This window comes from Mus caroli, chromosome 17 (genome assembly GCF_900094665.2).
Source record: "Mus caroli chromosome 17, CAROLI_EIJ_v1.1, whole genome shotgun sequence".
Classification (NCBI taxonomy): domain Eukaryota; kingdom Metazoa; phylum Chordata; class Mammalia; order Rodentia; family Muridae; genus Mus; species Mus caroli.
The window spans coordinates 4176043-4201116 of record NC_034586.1 but is presented as its reverse complement, the minus strand read 5'-3'; the positions used below and the strand labels follow the sequence as shown (position 1 = coordinate 4201116).

The 25074-nt window shown below is 47.3% G+C and overlaps 1 protein-coding gene across 1 annotated transcript in view; it reads right to left on the bottom strand.

The window, feature by feature from the left end:
- The window catches only part of Igf2r (insulin like growth factor 2 receptor), an 88528-nt gene extending 67887 nt beyond the window's left edge, over positions 1 to 20641 (bottom strand). The window contains exon 1 of the mRNA XM_029471387.1: positions 20339 to 20641. Within this exon, the coding sequence (XP_029327247.1) occupies positions 20339 to 20472 (134 nt within the window). The 5' untranslated portion in view covers positions 20473 to 20641. The remainder of the gene's footprint in view (positions 1 to 20338) is intronic.
- Between the last annotated feature and the right edge of the window lie 4433 nt (positions 20642 to 25074).

Sequence of the window (25074 nt, the reverse complement as noted above, 5' to 3'; positions counted from 1 at the left end):
GGGGGGGGGTGAAAGGAGAGCTACTTGACCTAGGCTGCAGGACTGAGTCAGCGCAGGTGTGGAGGCCACAGAAGCCACGCATGTCCTGCAGTCTTTAAATATATTTGAAACAAATGCAGGCCTCGGCACCTTCTTTAAATGGTTAGCTAGTGATTTGTAGGCTATCAGTACTAAAAATGCTAAACTCTCATTGGGGGCCTGTGATTAAGTTTTTCCAAGCTGGCAGGCAGTTCACTGAAAACCTTAGCTTGTCATCATTACAGCTCCTCCCAGTCTGATGACTGAAGTGCCTGCCTGTACCACAGAAAAGAAGTTAGCAATGAGAACCAGGTCTAAAGAAATGCAGAGAGAAGAAAAAGGAAAAGGGTGAAATGAGCTGCACTTCTGTGCAGGAGGAAAAGCTGCTTTCTGAAGCGAATTTTTCTTCTATTTGTGTCTCATACAAAAGCAAAATGGAAGTCATGATATACATAGGGAAGACAGAGCCTATTACCTACTTTAGTTCTTGAATAGACTTTCTCTGGAACTGACTTACTGGCTCACTGGCAGCCCTCCATAGGCGCCAGCCCTCCATAGGCGCATGCACTCAGCCCCCATCAAATTCGCCCACAGTTCCCGGTGGGTGGGGGGTAGGGCACTAGCTTGGCTTAGTCACATCACTCAAGAGCAAAGAAACAGTTGCAATGTTTTCTAAACTGAAACCTGATGACCTGCAGGCTATTAACACTTGAGAAGGCCTAATTCCAGCAAACATTGCAGCTGCTTTAAAACAATCCAACATGCTTGGCTCCTGAGCACAATCAGGCAACTGAAATAATGCGTCAGGAACCTCATGGGAAAATAGTTAATTAGTTCTGCAGAATAGTGAAAGTGAGTCAACATGTAGATGCATGTGCTCTGGCGCTATTACTTTAAAACTAGTTTATAATAAGCCCAAGAGTGGTAGAAATACATGACAATTCTTTTAAAGAAATGCCATGTTTATTAAGGAGAGGGCTGCATGTTTGCAGCCAAGTGTAACTGTGCGGTGATACAGGCAGTGAAGGATGGAGGGTCAATAGTTCAGACAGCCCTGGCTACACAGTGAGGCCTAGGCCAGCCCGGACTAGGCAGGAAACCATTTCAGGCTAGGCAGAGTGGTCCATGTTTTTAATCCCGATGCTCTGGAAGCTGATAGTCTGTTGAGTTCAAAGCCGACCTGGTCTACATTCAGAGTTCTTGGACAACCAGATTATACAGTAAGACCTTGTCTCAAGAAAGAAAAGAAAAAGAAAGCAAAAATAAACAGTAGAAGTTGTCACATTTGAAATTACAAACTAGATGACTGTAAATTTCCTGGCATACAAAGGCCAAGCAGCCAAAATGGCCTGGGCTGCAATCATTCTTAAAATGATGTTTGTAAAAGGCTGAAAAATCAGTATGACCATATTAAAGAACCCCAGAGTGAGGGCATTAAAGTGTGCGGTTGCATCTTTAAGGGGCAATAAATTTTGTCTTTTAGAAAAAAAATCTCTATTTACAGCAAATATGGATAGCCAAAATTAAAATCCCATCCTGTGACAACAGTTCAGTGCTGAGCAAGAAAGGCCCCTTGGCTGAAAGGCCCCAACCCACCCTTACCCAAGTTTACACAAGTGAAGTTTTAACCTTATAACACACAAGGCTCTGAGAAAAGAGCCAGAAACCCTGCTGTGACGGCGGGCGGGCGGGCGGGCGGGAGGGNGGGCGGGCTCCACTCACACCCAAGTAGCAGGCAGACCTGCTACAGCAGAGCTACAGCACAGGAGTTAAGTCCCTCACCTGCTGCTCACAGTACTGCTTACTCTGTCACTGGCTCCTCCCTGAGTTCCATCTCATTTGAGGAACTGCCTTGGGCATTGAGGAGGTGGAGTAGGGAGAACCTGCAAGGCCCAGGGATCCCGTTGTCCCGCCATTGCGAAATTCAGTCACTCTCCTCAAATGAGAACACCCAGTTGTAGCTAGAACTGCCCTTCTGAGCACTAAGCTCTATGGAGAAGCCTTGGCACTGAACATGAGCAGTCTCAGAAGTGGCAGAGTGCACACCTCTAATCTCAGGACGCAGGACACACAGGCAAGGGCATCACTGAGAGACCAGTCAGGGCTGAAGACATCATTTCAAAAAGAAAAAAGGAACGGAAGTAAAAGGAAACTAAATCCCCAATTCCCAACTCATTGTGCACCCTTGAAAAGCCCAATTCTTGATACCATGTGCCTCAGTGGCTCCACTGAGCCACACAGTAGACGTGGGAGGGATCCTTAGCACAGGTATACGGTGTCTGTGACCTGATATAATGTCCCTCTGGAATCTAACTCCTGCCTCTAGAACCCTAGCCAGCAGGGAAACACACAGCCCATTCTCAGCTAAGGACATCGCTCAGCCGGTATTAAGGCTTACCTACCATACATGAGGCTATGCTGGTCTGAATGAAAAAAGTCCCTCATAGGCAATGTATTAGTGGTGCTCTTGGTCAGATTATGAAACAATAGGAGGTGGAGCCTTGCTGAAAGAAGCTTGTTACTGGGGGCAGACTTTGAGAATTCCCAGCCACACCCAGCTTTGGTCTTGACATTTTATCAAAGTAACTAATCCGGAAGCCCCAGGTTCCATCCCAAGGACCACATATCAACTAGGCACAGTGGTACATGTCTGTAATCCTAGCATGTGGAGGTAGATCATAGCAGCATTGCAAGCTGGAGATCATACTCGGCACAGTGGTACATGTCTGTAATCCTAGCATGTGGAGGTAGATCATCCTCGGCTATATGAGACTGTCTCAGAAATACTACAAAACAGGACGGCTCTGTGACACAGAAACTGCTTTCTTCAATTAAGTTCTTCAGTCTAACTACTGAGAGCTTTCTGGCCACAGCGACTCTGAAAATCACCTGCACTTCAGTTCCAGGGAACTACTACCTACCAGACATCGAAAGGAAGCCAGGCTAAGGCTAGAGCTACACAACAGAGGGCTGGTTTCATACTAACAGATAGGAGGTCCTCACTGGGCTATGTGTGTCTCAACACCAGGCTTCTCTCTGCACTAACCCATAAGTGACACCTACCCCAGCGACTGACTGTTCCATCTTCAACTCTTTGAATTCCTCAACTTAGGAGGCAAAGCCCCAAAGCTCAGAAAAATATGCCCTCACCCAGTGTCACCCAGCTATGAAGTGGCTAAGCCAGAACAAATCCAAGGTAGCTGAGCTGCACTGCCGGCCCAACCGTCTCATTTGGTCTACGTTTTTTAACATAGTTTAAATTTTCCAGAAAATATTTAGTTTCAATGACAGCACTGAAATGCTCTCTAAAACTTTACAGTTTAACCTTGTTACACTCACACAACACCCAAAACCATCAAGATGGCAAATGTAACATAGATACTTCAAGTTCCTGCTTTACCTCATAGCCATTGGTGCACAGTACGGGTTTATTCAGTAACACGTTCCCTTTATAGGGAAATCTGAATCATAGAAACTCGCTTTCCGGTGTAAGATGTCAAACTTCATGAGGATCTTGGGAGAAGACAACTTGTCAGAGTGGCTGAGCCCTTCAAGGAAAACCCTAGAACAATGCTGGCCCATATCACCTGGTGCTCAAGAGCAGGCTCCTTCTGTCCTGGCCTAGATGCTAAACTACAAAAGTACACACAGCTTTCAGACTCCTCCCTCTGGCCTGGCCACTGGGGTCTAAGCTGGTAGAACTCTGAGCAGAGAATGCATCCTCTTTGCTGCTCTCAAGCCCACTCAGGCCCCCTCCTTTGAAGTGATTCTATAGTTCAGCACAGTCATCAGTTTGGGAACACCAGACACAAACCAACAGGTCCAGCAGGAAATGGGAAGAGGCAGAAGTCCCACATGGCTAAGTATTTGATGAGCTATCCCTGATTTTAAAAGAAGTGTGGTAAGCCAGGCATGGTGGCGCACACCTTTAATCCAAGCACTCGGGAGGCAGAGGCAGGCGGATTTCTGAGTTCGAGGACAGCCAGGGCTACACAGAGAAACCCTGTCTCGAAAAACCAAAAAAAAAAAAAACCAAATAAAATGGGTGTGGTGGTTAAGAGCTGAGCCCACCCCTCACTAGAAAGCAGCACAGTTCAGTCTGAAGTCAACACCCCTCTTCTGACCTTGCCTACACAGTCCAAGCTACCTGGGCCTCAACAGTGGCTCTGAGGGCCCACCTTAGCCTTATTAGGTTTAAATTTCAGAATATCCTCAAAGATGCTGCCAACTTACAGACTGTTAAGCAAGGCAAAGACAGGAAGGCATTCCTGCTACTCTAGCAAGCACCACCCACAAACCCCACTTGGCGGCCAGACAGCCAAGGGCAGCAAACCCACATGGGCCTGCCCAGGATCAGGAAGGATTATAAGAGCAGCTTTGGGTACGTTCTAAAACTCTGATGGTGGGATTGTGGCAGGACACCACTGGATGCTTTGAACAAATGCCTCTAAATGGCAATGCCCTACTGAACAAGAGTGCTGTGAATGAAAATGGCCCCCATACACTCATAAGGAATGGCACTACTGGGAGGTATGTCCTTGCTGGAGGAAGTGTGTCGCAGGAGGTGGGCTTTGGGATTTCAGACGCTCAAGCCAGACCCAGCGGGCTCTCTCGCTCTTCCTGCTACCCTCAGACTCAGATGAAGCTCTCAGCTCCTACCTTTGTAAGAATTGCCATGTGTCTCTTCACAGCAAGGAAACCCTAAGACACAGACATAACCTTAAGGAATTTTGTTTTTAAAAAAATTTTAAATTTTTTTGTGAGATTTATGAGGCCAGTTACAGTGAGTGTGTCTTATCATCCCAGCACTACCTGGCCATGTAGCCAAGAATCTATATCCAAAAAAAACAAAACAAACAATAAACTGCATGTGGTGGAGTGTCCTAACAACTGGGCAGCTAAGGCAAGACAGCTCAGTGGGTAATGCTCTCGCTGCCAGGCCCGACAACCTGAGGCCCATCCCTGGGACCCACAAAGTGGAAAGAAACAATTTCCTCAGCATTGTCTGACCTCCACACATGTGCCATGGGAAACAGATATCACATACACAACACATAATAAATTGTTTTAAGGAATTTTTTTTGTTTGGTTTGGTTTTTCGAGACAGGGTTTCTCTGTACAGCCCTGGCTGTCCTAGAACTCACTCTGTAGACCAGGCTGGCCTCGAACTCAGAAATCCTCCTGCCTCTGCATCCCAAGTGCTGGGGTTAAAGGTATGCACCATGTTTTAAGTATATTTTAAAATTACAAAACTACACACACATACTTCTTAAAAAAAAAAAAAAATCCCCAGAACCCACCTAAAGCCAAAAGTCTGTCAGCTCAGCACCCCTTTAAGAGATTGAGGCCTGGTGTGCACAGAGAGAAACACAAGGACCTGGTATCACAGCTATAGTTAAGGCAAAGACTGACAGCAGAGGTTCTCTCCTGACCTTTCCATTTGCATGTATGAATCTGTAATCTGTCTTCCTTTAAAAAAAAAAAAAAAAAAACAAGTTAGTGGTCCACACAGCAAAACACACACACAGTACAGTCACTAGCTGGGGGTGCTTTTCTGACTCCATAGTGAGCACAAATCTGACTCAACCTGAACTTCCAAATGTGATTGTGCTTCGGGCTCACACACCAGAATGCTCCAGCAGTGCATACAAGCTGTAACCTGCCTACTCTTCCTCAGCACCAGTGTTTCAGCTCATATTCAGCACAGGGGTCTCTACTGAGAGATCAGGAAGAGACAAGATAGGGTCCCTAGTGGGCCTACAGCAAGGCAGGGACGGAAAAGTGTATCTTGTGGGCTGTGTACTATAAGAACAAAATCTGGTCTGGCAGGGTGACTCACCCTGACCAGACGATGACAGTGGAGAGCACATGAGTTTGACACAGCAGGGCCCAGGATTATATAGGAAGTACTTCACTTCCTATTCTAACCAACCCACAAGACTGTGGATAAAGATCTGAAGCCTGATCACAGAGAGAAGGTGCATATGGGAGTGCAGGGCATTATTAGTCTGCCTTCCCAGAAAGCTACACAGGCTCTGAATGCAGGAATCAATTGGGTAAAAAGGGGTCTAGCCTGAACCCCTAAATCAACTGTGACACCTAAGTCCATTTTTAGAGGCTGAGAGAGACAGGGCTGGCAGGCAACCAGGGCCCAATAATGTCTTTGAGCCACATCATGAGGGAGGTATAGCAGAGGCAGGGTGAGGAAGAGGGAGCCCAGGTGCCTCTGGAAAGGCACCATGGTCACAGTATTAGAACACACAGACCTGGGCCTATTGGCAGAGTGGAATCCATATACTTCCTTGTCCACAAACCGAGCAAACCAAAAGGCCACGAATAAGGAGGAACCTAGATGAGGAACACAGCACTGTGATCTAGCACAAGGATTTAGATTGCTTAAGATCTGAATTCACAAAAAAGACAAGCCGGCTTAAGGCCTCCAAGAAAAATGCCACATGACACTGAAGGGGGTGAAGGAGAGGGAAGGGCAGACCCTTGTCCTGGGCCACACCCATCAGGATGCTGATGCATCTGGGCTCCAGCTACAACTCCAGAGGCACTGAAACATGGCACATCCATGCACACACAGTGCTAGCTTCTGCATGGCTGTGATAACATGTGAGAGACAATTTAAAAGAGAAAGGAGCTGCTTTGGCTCTTGGTTCCCTAGGTTTCAGTACATGGTCAGCTGGCCCCATTGCTATAGCCTAAGTTGAGGCCAAACATCATTGCAACAGGTATGCGATGGGTGAGGCTACTAACCTCACTGAGCCACAAAACACAGGGAATAAGGGAAAGTGGAAGGCATGGGCAGGCCTGAACAAGACAGCGCCCTGATGATCCCCTTCCTCCATCTAGGCACCACCTCAGCACTGCCGTCGTCTCCCAGACGTGCTGTAAAACTATTAATGTTTCTGTGAATAATTCCCTTATCACATCAAGGTCCTTGATAACCCAGCTACCTCACAGTGACTTCATCTGTCACTAGAGACCAAAAACATAAAGCTTTGCAGGGGAGAGAGAGGGGACACACTTCATACCTAAACCACCCCCACCCATGTCCCCACCCCTGCCCCCAACCCCACCCCATCCTCCCACACACACACACACACACACACCCCATCTGAAGTGGGAGGGGGGAGATGACACACAACACAACCAAGGACTACACAACAGCAGACCACAAAGACAGACAGCTTCTTCCTGGTTGTCTCCTCTGGACAGGCCAGCAGCTGAGCCTCCCCAACACTAAACTATCCAAATGTAACCACTAACAGCTGCCACCACAAACAGTGGCCAGGTAAAGCTGCACTGCGGTTACTCAGGAGCCAGAACTCTCATAAACAAACAGCTACCAGGAATCTCCCAGAATGTGGCTTTGCTGTCCACTGCTCAGACTGCAGACCTACTCCGCGTGAGTTTCCCTGTGTCTGCGTAAATTGGTGCATTTATCTAAAACTAAGGTTAATTTCTCATCCTAAACAGTAATGGTCTGGATGCTCTCTTGCTTTATTCTTAACTTCAAGAAAGAAAGAGGGCTGCATTAAAGTTCAACGGTTGGCCATTTCCCTCAATGTATGTCGGCCTAAGTTCATTTTTAGTACCAAAAAAAAACAAAAAAAAAAAAAACAAAGCTGTGTGCTGGAACACAGTGCACAGAATCCTAGCTCCACAGAAGAGCTATGAGAGTGCATGAGCGCCATGCCAGAGGCCCTGGGTTCAATAATGCCCAGCACAGTATAAACCAGGAGCAGTGATATGAAGCCAGAACCAGGTGGGGACAAAAGAGCCAAATGTTAAGGGTCACCCTTGACCACTAGGTTCAATGCCGACCTGAGCAACAGAAGACTGTCCCAAAGAAGGACAGGGAGAAGCCAGTGTGTGGCACAGGCTCTGCTGTGCGGACGCAGGAAGGCAATGCTAGCACAGGACCCACTCAAAATCTCTCCTTGCTAGCAAGGACCCAATTCTTTGGGGACCCAAAGTCCTGCCTTTATGGCCCTGAACACAGGGAGGGCTGGCATTTTAACTGCTGAACAGTCAGCTCAGCTTGTTGGTCTGTGATGTTAATAAGGTTATCAGAGGCTACACATGCTATTTCTTCACAAAAACCAAGTAGGTAGACCAGGACTTGTACTTGCAATCCCAGGTTGGTAGCCTGTGGCAGAAGGACTACTTGAGTTCAAGGCCAACCTGGACCACCATATGACATGTCTAAAGAGTCCTGCTAGCAAATACTGGGATCGTGCCAGGGGCTCAGCAAGAAACTCCACTGGGCAAAGAGAACCTCCCAAAGCCCAGTCCATGGAGCACAGCTGCGCCTCCCTTAGAAACAATGACACACCTGGGGCACGCCGTGCATGGCTTCTGAACATAGTCACTTAGTCCTCACTGTCTGTCAAGGAGCACACCAACCTCCCCGTTTGGGAGACTTGAAACTAGAGCGTGGGTGTAACTTGGCAGGCAGTCCCAGATCACCAAGTGACCAACCACAGCAGGAAGAGCCTTGCCATGCCCTCTGCTCCCAGCATGGACCACTTCCCACTGCATTCTGGCAGCAGAACTGTCACCAACTTCAGTACCTGAATGATAAGAAGCCCTCTGCACAAAAGCAAAGAAATCAGAACTTTCAGGCATTTTTTATTTTGTCCTTTCTCAGTCTCCTTTAAGTTCAGGCTCATCCACTTGCCTCAGCTGCCAAATGATTATCGGTATGAGCCATTGTGCCTCATTCCAATTTGGAGCTGATTTCCAATAGCTCTAAAGTCAATATGGTCACATCTGGGATCCAGCCCCAGCTAACTCTTGACATCTCTCCTGTCCCGTCCAGTCCCATCCCATCCCGTCCTGCCCTGCCCCGCCCCGTCCTGCCCCGCCCCGTCCCTGTCCACGCCCCCTCCAACCACATTGACCCTTTGGTCTCAAAGAGGCACACTTAGATCCTGCAAAGACCCTTCCCCATTACATACAGTAACACACATACCCCTCATTTCCTTCCAGGCCCCCTTTAGATTAGCACCTTACAGAAGAGCCTAGGCATGGTGAGCCCTTTTGGACCCACACCCTTGTTTATTCCCAAAAGCTCCTCAATCCTCTCTCTCATTATTAAGGGATGCCAAGCCTCATGACACCACTGGCTCACAACGCTTCCTCTAAAAGACCAGATACAGGAACAGATGGTGGCTTTCACTTGGGAGTAGAGAGTAGCGCGTGTGAGCTGGCCAGGTGACAGGAGGGAGCCGGAGGAGCAGTGATGACTCAGTGGGCACTGCCCTTGTCACTTCTAAGAAGCCCTCTTCTGGGTCATTTCTGGTTTGCTGGCTGTTCTATTTGCAGGCCAGGCGGAGGAGTAGGGAGTTTTTCCACACTAAACATCTGCTTTAAAATGTGTAGCTGACAGCCAGGCCTGTTAGCATAGACTGGTAAAACCAATTGCAATGGAGGCTAAGTCAGGAAGATCACAAGCTCAAGAGTTGTCTTAGGTAACTCAGGGAGACCCTATCTCAAAGTTTTCAATAAATACATACATACATACATATGTAAAGATTGGAGATACAGCTCATAGGCAGAGTGCTTGCTACCTATATACCAAGGCCCTAACTTCAACCCCTGGTATTGCCCAAAAGGAGAAGGGAAGAGCTGGAATTAGAACAATCTTACATTTGGTCAAAGCTCAGTGGCCATGTGGCAGCTCTGTGGCAGCACAAACCTAAAGGCTCAACCTAAAAGACCACCTTTGAAACTTACCTCACAGGCCACTCTTCACTGGTCACATCTGTTTTTAAAATGTACAGCTGCTAGCCAGGCCTGTTAGCACATTGCTTGGTGTCTCCGACACTTAAGACACAGCTACAATCAATCAGTAGTCACAAATGCCTGCAGGAATCAGTAAGGCCCCAGGGAACTTGCCCTCCAGCACTAACAGAGCAAGGGAAAACTCCTGCTAAAGGTCAGTGGCTGATCTGATGTTTCACACCCGAGGGAACAGGACAACGGGATTTTCCTCCACTATGACGACTGTGTGTGTAGCAGTGGGTCTGTCAGAGTCCAAAATAGGACATGACACAATCTTTGGCACCTCAAAATCTTGTCAGCAATAGCCAACTTCCAGTTTTAGAGCAAGGTGAAGTGACCAAACATTTTCCCACTAACCTCTTGGGGCTATATCTACAGCAGACACTCCCAACCTCTAGGGAGCCAGAGAGCAGGAGCCACTGGTGGGTACTGAGGTCAGCCAGGCCTTGCTGCCTCCACTATACACAAACAACACAGGGCTTGGTGGCTCATGCCTTTAGTTCCAGCCCTTGGGAGACAGAGGCAGGTTACCCTGATCTCTAGACACATATGCATGCACACACACACACACACACACACACACACACCAACACACACACACACACACACCACTGCCTCTTTCTATATCCAGGAAATAAAATAAAGCAAAAATGGGCGGGACCCAGCCCAACAGGGGGCACCGGCACTGGCACCTGCCCACACCCCACACCTATTGTACCCACAAGTTCTGGTGCTAGGAAAAAGTCTTGCAATCTGCTAGCTCAGTATCTCAGAACTGAGTGTGAGGGGGGACTAGTGACCCACAAGCCCACAGCTTCAAATACTTTCAGAAAGTAGAACCCTTTCTTAAACCTCATATGAGCAAGCACTCAATCACTGAGGCAGAAACTCTTGAGGTGCTAAGGGGTGATAAAAAGACAGTGACTTCCAACAGTGGCATCCAGTGGAGCATGGTGGTACTCCTGTACTCCCCACATTCTCAGCACTCAGGACACTAAGACAGGAGGATCACAAGTCTGGGGCCACAGAAAGCCAGTCTCAAAAAGTAAGTAAGGCAGCTGTGGGGGGGAGGGACAAAGACCCAAAGGTGATCTGACACCAGCTTCGTCATCCAGCTGTCTCAGATAGGACTTACACGGCCTGCCAACAGGCAGCACACAATGCTCTGCCAACTATCAAGAGGAGCCAACAGCTGCCTCCTGGCAGGAGCAGCACTACTAGGTGGGTGACCCACAGGAGAATAAGAAAAGACCAGTCTCTGGCATGTTCCACCCATTCCTCATCTCCCCCAAGACAATTTATAGCCAAGTTCCAACAAATGTTCCCAGCCCTGCCCTGAGCAGCTGCAAGGACGACAGATGTCCAAAATGAGCACAATCAAGAGCCGCCAGTTGAGGGCAACATGAACACAAGACAACAACCAACAGAAATGGGCCCAAGATAAAAAATAAGAGTTGGGCAAGCCAGGCATGGTACTGCTTGATTGTAATCCCAGCATCCGGGGGCTGAAGTAGAACAATCGTGAGTTCAAGCACAGCATTGGCTATGTAGTGAAACCATATCTCAAAAAAAAAAAAACCAAAAACCAAAAAACAAATAGCTGAGCGGTCCTGGGGATGGTGGGGGTTGGGGGGAGAAGCAGGCAGATTTCTGTGAGTCTGAAGCCAGCCTGGTGATCAAAGTTCCAGGACAGCTAGGGAAACACAGAGAAACCCTTTTTTTCCTACAAAGAAAAACAAAACAAAACAAAAACAAACAAACAAAACAAAACAACCACAAAGCTGTGGGTCTCTATCAAGGGAAGCTGAAAAGCCCATAGGCACACCCCATCCCAACCCAGAGCCATGAATAAAAAGTAAACAAGACAAAACTCAAGTGGGACAGGAATAACTCAGGGCAGAGGCAGCTGGGCAGCACAATTAATAACTCTGACCCAAATAGAGACCATTTCTTCCAAACATACATGGCTCTTCCAACTGACTAGGTGGCAGGCCACAAGGGAAATTCCATTTACTGGCCACAGTGGAAAAGATAAATAAACCCCCTAAAAGTCATTTATTGCTTTATCAGCACATTTTGCCATAAAGAAATGACTGAAGCAGGCCATATTGTGGCTCCCAGTTCTTGGAAGGTCTGAGGTCAGGGTGACACAGGCGATTGTAGTTTTCAGTGCATGTAGTGTCACTCGTCAAGGTATGGGAATATGCATGTGCCCGTGTGGCGTGTGGTCCCCCTCCTCCTATAAAGTCTCTGGGACTCGGTCACAGGCCCCACCCTAAAGTACCACATAACCCAAATCCCCTCCCAAGAGGCCTCACCTCTCCACACCAATGTGGGATTAAATGTCTACCTGTTAATTCCTCATGACAGAGATTTAAATGTCAACAATGAAGCTTTGGGGACCCCAGCCTATATCTAAAGCACAGCTCCTGGAGGACTATACATCTCAGTAGGTCCAGGAAGGTTAAAACTAGAAAATGGAAACGGAGAGTTTAAAGACTGTCAGACTGCTATGGCGCTCAGGGGAAGACATATGGCTTTAACTGGTTTTTACATTTTACTATTTTTCATGTGGATGTGTTCATGCCTGAGTGTCTATGTATGTACAGGTACCACCCAGAATCCTCTGGGCCTGGAATTATATATCCATGGGTTGACTTTGCCTGTTGTGAATACTGGGCACCAAGCCCACATCCTCTGCACCAGTAGCAGGCACTCTTAAGTAGCTCTTTTTCCAGAATCCAAAGACATGCCTTGATATAATGTAAATTAATTTTAAAGATTTAAGCTTTCAATTAAACTAAACACAGGAAACTTAGAAGTCAGCAAGTGAGTATTAATAAACTAGAATAAAGGTGTCAACAATATATGAATCAGAATGCTAGTGCTTCTGAATTGGCTAAAATGTAAACAAGCCTTTGATAAAGATGCCCACAAGTTAATATCAAGAAATTTTTAGGGGCTGAAAGATGGCTCAGCAGTTAAGAACATTGTCTTACTATTGTTTTATTGCTGTGAAGAGACACCGTGAATAGCAACTCTTAGAGGAAAACGTTTAATTGAGGCTGGCTTACTTACAGTTCAGAGGATTAGTCCAGGATTGTCACAATGGGAAACACAGTAGCAGGCAGGCAGGCAGGCAGGCAGATGTGGTGCTGGAGAGGTAGCTCAGAGTCTGACATTTGATCAGAAAGCAACAGATAGAAAAGAGACACACTAGGCCTGGCTTGAGCTTCTAAGACCTCAAAGCCCAAGCCCAGCGACACAGTTCCTCAGTGACACCAACCACACCCACTCCAACAAGGCCACGCCCATGAGCCATTTTCATTCACACCACCAAGGGTCTAAAGGACCCCTGGCTCTATCACCAGCACACATGGTGGCTCACAACTGCTTGTAACTCCAATCCCAGGGGATCCAACACCCTCTTCTGAGGCCTACAAAGACATGGCGCATAGACACAAATACAGGCAAGATACCTATACACATTAAAAATATTAACATAAGGAAAACAAACAAACAAACAAAAGAAAAAGAAAGCCAGGCGTGATGGCAAAAACCGTTGAAGATGGCAGATCTCAAGTTGGCCAGCCCGGGCTAGACAGCAGTCTCTATCTCTAATTAATGTAAGTTTTAAAGACATTTTGAGGATGGATGGGAAGATGCCTTTGCCAGTCAAAGCACTTGGAACATAAGTTGGACCTCCAGAGCCCATGTTTTTTGTTTTGTTTTGTTTTTAAGATTTATTTATTTATTATATGTAAATACACTGTAGCTGTCTTCAGACACTCCAGAAGAGGGAGTCGGATCTCATTACGGATGGTTGTGAGCCACCATGTGGTTGCTGGGATTTGAACTCCGGACCTTCGGAAGAGCAGTTGGGTGCCCTTACCCACTGAGCCATCTCACCAGCCCCTGAAGCCCATGTTAAAAAGGCACAGCACACACTTACAATCTCACAAATGGGAAAGCCTGGGAGTGAGAAGGCAGGGAGGTCCCTGGAAGCTCAAAGGCCAGCCAGCCTGAGTAAGGCGTCAAGTGCTTGTGACTCCAGATACTAAGACAGGGACCCCAAGGTAAAGCCTTGCTACTCTGCACAGGGCCTCCCCCCCCCCCCCGATTTACCCCTCCTCTCCCAAAGTACCAGATTACTAGAACATTACTGCTAAGTTCTACAAAAGTGTATGGACCAGAAAACGTCTAGTTCATACAAAAATTGATCCCAATGCATTAAAAAAAAAAGGTTGGCTGATTCCACAAAACTGTCATATTCATGGTAACACAGTCAGAAAAAAAAAATTACAGCATGATACCACTTTAAAACTCAGCTGGCAGGGCTGGAGAAATGGCTCAGCAGTTAAGAGCACTGGCCACTCTTCTACAGGACCCCAGCTAAATTCCTAGCATGCACATGGCAGCTCACAACTGTCCGTAACTCCACCCTCAGATATATATGCAGGCAAAACACAGAAGATAAAAATAAATTTAAAAAAAACAAAAAACAAAAAGCCACCTCAGCATCCAGGATGGTGAATAAGATGAGAGCTGGGGGGAGATGAAGCTTCTCTGTCCCCTCACAGATCCGAGAGGTAAACAATAAGGAAATCTGTGTCCTTGGGGTGCCCAGTGATTCCCAAAGAGGAGAGATTTTGTCTGGTTGGAGTTTCATCTGAAATGTCTGGGGACATTTTCCTTTGTGTCACCAAGGTAAGGGCATGTGGTGAAGAGCCCTGCACCTGCTGGGTATGGGCCAGGAACATTGCCTAACACCCAACAATGCACAGGAAGGCTCCTCCAGGGATGGAATTCTGCCACAGCTATGATTTCTTAGGGTCTGTGGCTTGAATGAGGATAGCACCCAGAGGCTCCCATATTTAAACACTTGGTCCCCAGTTGATTGTGACATCTGGGGAGGCTTAGAGGATGTGGCTTTGGTAGAGGATGTATGGCAGACTTTGCTTCAGGTAAAGCTGCCACTTGCTGCCACAATGACCCAGCCAAAACACTATCGATGGTCTTGGCCATGGTGTTTCAGCACAGCAACAGAGAGGGAAGGGAGACAGGGAAGGAAACATATCTAAGATCTTGACCCTCAACACCTGAGAAACTCCTGAGTTTCCATAAATACATGATAAAAACAAACTGCCAAGGGGTCAAAAGTCAAATTATTATTTACAAAAAAAAAAAAAAAAGCCCTACCTAGTCCTTCTAATAAACAAGTCTGTCATTAAGTAGAGCAATAAAGACAGGGGCAGTTCTGCTTACACCATGAGCCTGTGAGGGCTCACACCTGTAACACCAGCACTTAGGAGGCTGAAGCAGGAAGAGGACTCGGCTAGCCAAGCCTACTCTAGCAAGACCTTTAAAGGGCGGAGAGAGGAGACCGAAAAAGGGGGAGTGGAGAGTGAAGAAAAGAGACTCAAAAACATGGTGAGATAGATGCCTTTCAAACCCACTGACTCAAAACTGCTAAGACCAAATGTTGACAAGAATGTGGAACAGCTAGAATTCTTGCATGCAGTGGGTGGGGGTGCAGAAAGGTCCAGCCAACTTGGGCTCCAGATTGGCAGTTCACATACAGTGAGGCGGCTCCTCTTCTGCCATCCAAAACCACCAGGTGCAGCATTACAGAAAGGTCCCATTCACTGGAACAAGCCCAGAGAATGATGTCAATAACAAAGTAATGTCAGTAATCCACTAAGTGGTGGGCCACTGGGGGCCCCTGCACATTGCTCTGGACATTGCTGAAATCTCTGCACAGCACAATATGCTGTGTGCCAAGCTCAGAGAAGAGGAGATGGGTCTGGGGATAGACTCTGTGGCAGACTGCTTGCCTAGCACTCACGCAAGACCACATCACACACCCAGCAACCCCAAAACTTTTAAAAGAATAGACATCCTGATTATTTTTGGAATTCCATTTTCTAAAACTCTTTTTTTTCAAGACAGGGTTTCTCTGTGTAGCCTTGGCTGTCCTGGAACTCACTTTGTAGACCAGGCTGGCCTTGAACTCAGAAATCCACCTGCCTCTGCCTCCCAGGTGCTGGGATTAAAGGCGTGAGTTACCACTCCAGCTTCTAAAACTCTTTCTATACGTGAAACACTGATAAAAGAAGCCTAAGGAGCTATTCATTTCCTGGGAGTTTATTAAAATGCTAGGTTTGGTTGGTTGCTTTGGTTTGGTTTTGGTTTTGACTCACTCTGTAGACCAGGCTGGCCTCAAACTGCCTCTGCTGGGATTAAGGGCATGTACTACCACCGCCTGGCTAAGATGCTGTTTTAAGAACTGAGAGAAGGTAAAGGCGAGAGGACCAGGAGTTCAAGGTCGTAGTGAGGGCATTGTGAGATCCTGTCAAAAAAGAAAACAAAAACCATATTGGAACCATAATTAACAATACTAGGCTAACACACACTTTTATGGTTAAGGGAAATGCATGCACACAAACGGAGGTGATCAGGCTAACATGTGGCCCAAATTAGGCACATAAGCATTATTCTTTGGGAAGAGTTACAAGAGAAGGGGAAAAAAAATCTCTAGAGATAGCAACTAAACCTACTGCAACTCCCAGCTGGCTTCATTATTCTCTTGTCCTCAATATAATAAAAACTCCCCAGTATTCATACCCAAACAATTTGGAGAAAACTTGTCCGGTATAAATTTCAAAGTAGTTAACCACCAGACCAAGCACTTTATAATCAGTTCCAACTGTTAAGCCTCCCCAAAAAACACTGTGAACACCTAAATCAAGGGTGGGAAGCCTTTTACATACTTAACACGGCATCCTGCAAAGTTTAAAGTAGTAAGCTGAACCACTGAACAACCAGCCAAGAGCATTAGTGCACTCTGAGGGTCCTGCGTTACCTGGCCTCTGCCCCTCCCCGTGGTGTTCTGACTTATCCTGCCCCACTGACCTTCACATGTTCCCTACCCCCAGACCTTATCCAGGCCAGTGCCACCACCAGCAGGCTCATCAGCCTAGTGACCTTTTCTTTACACCAGCACCCCACATCTTGAGAGACCCAAGTAACTTCTTCTACAGCACACTTCCCTCCAGACATTTGACAAATATTTATGATCAGAGCCAGGTCTAGCAGTTCCTGAAATCTGGCTACAACAGAGACTGAGGCAGGTCAATGGCAAGTTCAAGACCAGTCTGGGCTTGGCAAGCCTTTGTCTCAGAACAAAAGATAAAAGAAGGGATGGCACTTCCCTCCCATGCATGAGGACCCAGGGTCAGTTGGTGCCCAGTATCTGTCTGTGTGACTGCATCTGTGTGCATGTACATCTCTCCAGGCTCTTCCAAGAGTAAGCAAGTTATGCACCGTGCTGTTCCAGTGACCTAGACCACCCTCTGCTGTGTCTACTGTACACACATTTCACAGGGCAGGCTGTCCACTGTGCAAACATCCTGAGACCTGCTGCTGAAATGGTCCCTCCACTTGGGTTCCTTGACCCCTCCCCAAAGCCAGATTCCGTAGAAACTGCACCCCATCCCAGTGGTCAGAGCCCTAGCTCATCTCAAAGCTCCACACCAACCAGACACCCCAGAAATGGGTCAGGACTCCCCTCCTGCTCTCTGAAAAGTATCCTCTCTTGAAAGAGGCTGTTCTCCCACAAGTCCAAGAACCAACTGCCCAGGCTCAGGAGCGTCCCATGATGCCTGGGCAGGCCAATACCTTTACAGAAATAATTTCCGGTAGTGCTCTGGGCACCAAACCACACCACATCCATCTGGGTTTTTTTCAACAGGGAAAATGTAGCGCCTGTTTCAGTTGGTTTACCAACCCCTGGAATACAGTCCTGGCCACATAAGGAGCTGCCTCCATGTGACCATGTGCCAAAAACAAACACAAGGGCACCAACTACAGGAGTCTACTGTTCACTCAGGAGACCCCAGGGGGCTATTTACATCTCAGCCATGGAGTCTGTAGGCGTCAAGGCAGCCAAACACGCCATACTCCCTTGATACGCGTTATGGGCATTATACTGGATTTAGAAAGAATCGCTAACCTCCTTGTGTGTGCGCTAACCCTAAGGAACTTGAAGGTGACGTTATCTAGCAGTAACTGCCCACATTCCCAAAGAAGAGGCTAAAAGCCTGTGGCAGAGACTCTTAAAGGGCTGTGAGTCGAGCTCTGAAAGAAAACAGCTGCCTAGCTTGCCCCTGACTTTGAGCTCCTGGGTTTAAGCTCCCAGAACAAAAAAACTAAACAGGACCATACAAGACAAACTACACTCTGCAGGCACTAAGACACTCAAACTGTTTCTAAGAAAGAGCATAACTACAGGCAGGGGATAGGTGAGAAGGACTGGGAACAAGAACCTTAGAGACGTCAGAAGCTGTGAAGGAAACCCTAACACAACCTTAGACCCTCTCTAGCACTGGCAAAGTCACACCATGTGAGACAGTGACCCCAGTAGACTAGTACAAAGGCCATTCATTCCACAAAGTAAGGACCAGTATCTCCACTGGAGATGAGGTGAAAGACCACAAGTTCAAGACAATGAGATGGCCATGCACAAGTGAGCAGCTCTGAGACTCCTTGTCTCTCAGTTCTCCTTGACAAATTTTCCTCTACTAAAATATAAGCTCTAAACTGAGTGGGATTAAAGTGCCACCTTTAATCCTGGCACTTGGGAGCACACGGGCAGACAGATTTCTAGGTTCAAGGCTAGTCTGGTCTACAGAGTGAGTTCAAGAATAGCCAGGGTGACACAGAGCAACCCTATCTCCCCTCCTTCCCCTCACAAAAAAAAAAAAAAAAAAAAAACACTTAACTCTAGGAGACTAGACAGTTAACAGCTCAGCAGTAGGAGTGCTTGCTGCTTTTGCACAGGACCCTTGTTCAATGCCCAGCATCCCCGTGGAGCCTCACAGCCGTCTGTAACTTCACTTTCAGGGAATCTGGTGCCTTCTTCAAGGACACCGTAAGGTATGTGGTAAACAGCCATAAATGCAAACATAGAATAAAAAATATTCTCTTAATTTTTTCAAAGAAATTAACTCTACTATAGCTAGAGAGATGGCCTTTGGAGGGGGGAGGGGTTCAATTCTTAGAAGCCACGCTGGCTGCTCACAACCTGTAACTCCAGCTCCAAGGAATCTGAGACCCTTTTCTGGCCTCTGCATGGCAGACACAATGGGCACGCATGTGCACACACACCACTTTAAAAATAATGGTGTAAAAAAAGTGAATCCTAAGGCAAAGGCCGCAGGTCTGTAGTAGAGTACTTGCCTAGCATGCCTGGGCCCTAGGTTGGATCCCCTGTACCAAGGCCTTCAAAAGAAACAAATTCCAGTTATCTAGCAAGACCGTGTCTTCCACAGTACTAGACCAGCTGTGTTAATTCTTGGTCACAGCAGCCCTAAATACAAAATTTTCTGTTCTAAATGTTCCCCCCTGGGCCTACTATTGTTTAAGGGGCACCCTTCCCTCCATATCATGAAGTTACTGGGGCAGCAATCTATCTTTGGGCAGCTAATTGGTCTATAAGCCGCAGTGCAGCAGTGTCTCCCTCCAAATACTCTCCAAAATGGGAAATAGAATTCTGGTCAGCTCATTCTTACACTAACAAGTCCTACAAATGATTAACTCCAGGTGAGAGAAAAACTCTCTGATACAAAGGACTAAAGAGTCTGGAACTACCATTAGAAACATCAAGTTTGGCTCAGAAGGTAGGCTCAGCCCCGTCTCATTCTGAGTCACTTATGAAAGTCAAGGGTAAAGCTGGCTTCAAGATTCTCTTCCCGCTTCCTTCTTATCAAAGTTTTTAAAACAGAAAAGATTTGATTTCCCTTCACCCTAAAGAGCCCAGAGGAGGCCTGTCTCCAAACTAATGGTATTGGAAGTTCCCTAGGCCCACGAGTCTGTGTCCAACACCAACAAGCTTCGACAGGACTGGAAATTATACAAGCTTGGATCCCAGAGCAGAAGACTCCACTAGAATAATCTACTCTGGAGACAATGACATCATGTGAGCAACCACACAGGAAGCTAACTGGGAGACGTGAAAGGTAAAGTCTTGAAAGCCTACAAAGATGACCACCTCTCAACCCTTGTCAAAAGAAGAAAAAAGCTTCAACCACTGACAAATGGCTACTTTAAATAAGGAAAACTGAGAGTTGCCACAGAAGGAGTCAATCTGCAGTTGAAACCACCACTACCCAACTCCAAGAGCATCGCTTGGGTTCGCACTCCCTGGAGACTCTGCACACTAGAGGGGACGCCTCCGAAGCTCCACGGCTGGAACTTCAATGAAAACGTGCAGCGGGACAAAAGCCCAGCCTTAGCTCTGCCCCCTGCAACTTCCGACGGTCACACCGGGCCCCGGGAGTCGCACAAAGCCGCCCGACTTATGACAGCCACAAGTGGCCGGGCACGGGGGGCTCCGGGGGCCAGTGCCACGGCGGCGCGTCCTCCTGCGCCGCCGCGGCCACCACGCGGGCAACTTTCCCGCGGGGGCGGGGCGGGGCGGAGGTCTGCGTGTCCTCGGGGCTCCGCGCCCGCCACGCAGGACACCCACCTGCACAGGGCGTCCAAGTCGACGGCCTGGGCCTGCGCGGAGCCCGCGGCCGCCAGGAGCAGCAGCAGCAGGAGCGGCGGCAGGAGCGCGACGCGCGGCCCGGAGGGCACGGGTCCCGGCAGAACGGCCCGCATCGCGTGTGGCGTGGGGCTCACGGCGGCTGGCCGTTTGGAGCCGCGCCTGGGACACGGTCGCGCCGCCACAGCGGAGTCGAAGCTGCAACGGGAGCTGGAGGGAGAAAGAGGAGAGAGAGCTGGAGCCAGGGGGGAGTGCGACGAGGAGGCGCTCCGTGGCCGTCCCCGGAGCATCACGTGACCGGAGTCGGCCCGCCCCCGCCCCGCCTCCTGCTCACGTGACGTCCTCGTTCAGGTGCTCTCCGCCCAGTCCCGGGTCACATGAGCATCGCACGCGCGCGGGACAGGAAGTGTTGCGGGCCGGGCACGAGCGCCAGGTACCTACTCGAGGCCTGACAACCCCAGGGTTTGCTCACGCGCGGCGAGGGGTGACGCCTTAGAGCCAGACCTCAGTTTCCCCGTCCCAGCACCCTGGTTGCGTCTGCGCTTGAGCTCTTCCTAACTCTCTCTTCTTCAACCAAGACCAGTACGGTGGCCGAGATGGAGTTAGGTGGAAAAGTCCAGGTTGATGCTTAGTGTTGCAAGTGGATGCAGGGTTAAGAGGTCAGTCTTTCTAGAATCCCGCGTGGGAGTTTCCGACTCATTCCCCGGAGGGCCTCACAGCAGCTCTGTGGAAATGTGATTTCCCAAGCAGGGCTTTCTACAGCAAGTTAGGTGACTGGTGGACTAATATGCAGTGTGCAGAGAAACCAAAATGTAACAAGCAAATGACAAACAAAAAAAAAAAAAAACTTTTAGCGTGAGATTGCTTACTATGTAGCTCAGGCTGTACTGGAGTTCAGATCCCTCTACTTAAGCCTACCGAGTTCTGGGTTTAGAAGCATGTACCACCACCTCTGTTAACAAACTTTTATTATTCTGTAAAGATAATATGCAGCATCCATATTACATAAGGCGGTAACCTAGTGAAAGTACAGTAAATACGAGCCTTAGGAAATGGCTCAGACTGCAATGTGCCTGCGGGCCTGAGCTCAAGCCCCAGCACCCAACCCCTGGAACCTTCGTGGGGAGGCAGAGACGGGGTCATCTCCGATGTTTGCTAGCCAGCCAGGCTGGCTGAATGTGGCCAGGTCCGCTATTATTACCAAGAAATCAAGAAGAGGTCACTGGGCAGGAAGACAATCTGGCTGTGACACCAGGATTGGTCAACTGATCTTACTAGCTAGGCAGATATTCCATTCCTTCACTCCACGTGCATCCTTCCAGGAGCTGCCTGCTGGATGGAAGAGGATGGCCTGTTCCTGATGAAGAAGGACCAATTGAGGGTCAGGGGTACAGGAGTAGTCCCTTGATAGAAGCTGGAGTTCATGTTTGCCTTCTCTAGTGTTAGAACTAATGCAAGCAAGAGTTGTGATTGAGAAAACTAAATGAAGAGTTAGCTGTGGACCAAAATGTAAACTTCCACTCAAAGTATCATCCTCAAAATACATTTTCTTTGGATGGCTTTGGAAATGGAGCACCCCATAAACCAAGCCTTTGGTGAAGTCTTGTGTCCCCAGGTGATGGCATTATTAAGAGGTAGTTGTATCACGAAGACTGACCTAATCAATGAAGTAATCCATTCATTGATTCATGATCTGATGGCATCTCCTAGTTAGCCTCAGCTCTCAATGTGACACAGCCCAGAGCTGTCTGAGGTTGTCTCCATGTTGATGGTCCCATGGGCGTGTCTGTGGAGCATTTTCTTGATCAAAAATTGAGGGACAAGGGTACAGCCCACTGTGAGCAGTACCATCCCCTAAACAGGGAATCTTGGACTGTGTAAGCAAGCAAGCTGGGCAAAAGCTAGGAAGAGCAAGCTGGTAAGCAGCATTCTTCAGTGGTCTCTGTTTCAGTTCCTGTCTCAGTCCTGCCCTGAGTTCTGTCCTGAGTTTTCTCAGTGATGGACTGTGACGTGTCATGTAAGCCATTGTAACCCTTTCCTCCCCAAGCTGCTGCTGCTCAGATTGTTCCATGGCAGCTGGTATCACAAATTTGGGGAGGGGGGAAAAAACTTCATTATCTCTTCTTGAAGTGATGCCATAAAAATTTCAGTGAAGCGGAGTTCTAAAGCACAGAGCCACCTCACAGGTACAGAATTGATGTGTCAAAAAATATCCCTTACATTATTCAAGTAAGAACTGAGAACATGTTAAAACAGACTCAAAGGGAATTTAAAAATACAAACAAACAAACCCTAATACAGACAACGGAAAGTTGGGAATGCAGAAGAGAAATTAGCCAATAGATAAAGGGTTGGTTAAAAATCAAATACTTATCTGACTCAGACACAGCTTTAATTTCTCAAGTCAAACAATTGAATATTTTACTAACAGTATTCTACAACTTACAGAGTTGTAAAGTACCTCATGACAATGAAAAGCACGGATGCCATAGATTAAACGTTGGTCCCCTTTTCTCACCATAGACCAGGGCATATTCAACATATTAAACGTAAGGTTCCAGATTTAATAAGTCATGAGGTCTCAATAACCCATTAGCATATTATTATCATTGTTCTACTGTATGGGTGTGTTGTGCTTTTATTGTCCCTGCTTTATAAAATAAACTTGGGGGCTGGAGAGAGAGCCAGTGGTTGAAAAGCACCTACGCTTGCAGAGGACCCAGGTTCGGTTCCCAGTACCCACAGCAGGTGGCTCACGATCACCTGTAACTCCAGGTTCAGGGTATCTAATGCCCTCTTCTGGCCTCTGTGGGCACCAGGCACACATGGTATACATAAACACTCATACACATAAAAGTAAATTTTTTTAAAAGTCTTTATAAACTTTCATAAGTATGTGTTGGTAGAAAACACACATATAAACACCTGCACAGCACACACACACACACAGAGTTGTTTCAGGCTAGCTCTAGGGTTTGGGAATATAGACCCTGGAAATAAGGGAGACTTGAAAATCTAAAAGGATTTATTAAGCAATACCTAGCTTTTCATTGAAGCTTATACACACACAGACACACACACACAGACACATTTGTGTGTGTGGTGCTAAAGATGGAACCCAGGGCCTTGGCTCTTAAGGTAAGAGCTGTACTAAAAACTAACTTTATCCCCGGCCCTAGCCAGAAATATTTTGATCTATATCTGTCTTTCACAATGTTCTAGACAAGGCATGCTATGACTTATATTGGCATCCTTACCAAGAAGTTCATCTTAACTTCTTGAACAAATCCGCAGAGTAAAGCATGATTGACAAAAACTGCACAGAAGGATTCCAAACGATCTGCAGACCTCCAGCACTCTCCCTTACCGTGAGACACTGCCCTAGAGCACTGGATCATGCTATAGCCCATGGGTCCAATCAGGTCACACAGCTATTTTGTAAATACTTTTACTGGGATACAGCCATCCCCATTGCTTATGTGTTGGACTGGCTGATTTTACCCACAAGCGCAGAGATAATAGAAACCATGGCCTGAAGAGCCTAAAGTATCTACATTTAACCATGACCCTCACCAAGAAAACTCACCCAACACCTCTTTTAGGTTACCAGTTCCCAGGAGTGCTGTCTTTAAACCAGCAGTTTGGGTATCATCTGCCAACCTATTAGAGCTCTCAGTTCAAGAGGACTAGAGAGATATCAAAGTTGTGCTTCATGTTGTCCTTTTACAGAGGACCTGAGTTGGGTTCCCAGCACTCTGGTTGAGTGGCTTGCAACCTCCTATAACTCCAGCTCCATGGGATGGCGCCCACTTTCAGACTGCTGACAGCTTCGCTCACATATGCACAGACACATAAACACTCACATAATTTTTCTTTTTATTTATTTTTTGGAAACAGACTTACACCATTAAGCTCTAACTGGCCTGTAACCCACTATGTAGTGCAGGCTGATTTTGAACTCAGCTTCCCACATGCTGGGTTTAAAAGTGTATACCACCACACCTAGCCCAAAACTTACATATTTCCTTTAAAAAGAAAGCACGAATTTAAGCATGTACTTGTAATTCCAGCACTCTCTGGGCAGCAGGATCAAAAGGTCAAAGCCAGTATGGGATTCGTAGCCAGACCCTGTCTAAACTCTGGAGATGAGTCCAGAAATTATTCAGGGCTAGAGACTGAACCCAAGGCCTAGTATATACTGAGTAAGCAAACTCCCATTGACTCTTGTTGCCAGATTCACCATGAACTCACTGGGTAGTAAGCATGGCTTTGGCCCTGAGTACTGTATCCTCAGTTCATATTCCAAGTGCTAGGAATACAGGTGACAATCATACCTGGCTCCAGGAAACTTGCATACAGGAAAATTTTAAAATGACTATTGGAAATTAAAGGATATTAAAGAGATGAGACAATAAAAGACAGTGCAGGGTCCTCACTTGGAGCCTAGAACCAGTTCCCAAGAGTGTTGTCTTTAAACCAGCAGTTTGGGTCTCATCCACCAGCCTATTAGAACTCTCAGTTTTAATACAAGCTATAACAGTTTAATTTGTTGGGCATAGTAATTCCAGCTCTGGAACAAGTAGGACGATCAGACATTCAAAGTCATCTTTAGCTACGAGTACTTTCCAGGCCAGCCTGCACTATATGAGACCTGATATTTAAAGTTAAAATGTTTAAAAATATATATATCAGAAACATCACACATGGTCCATCACTCT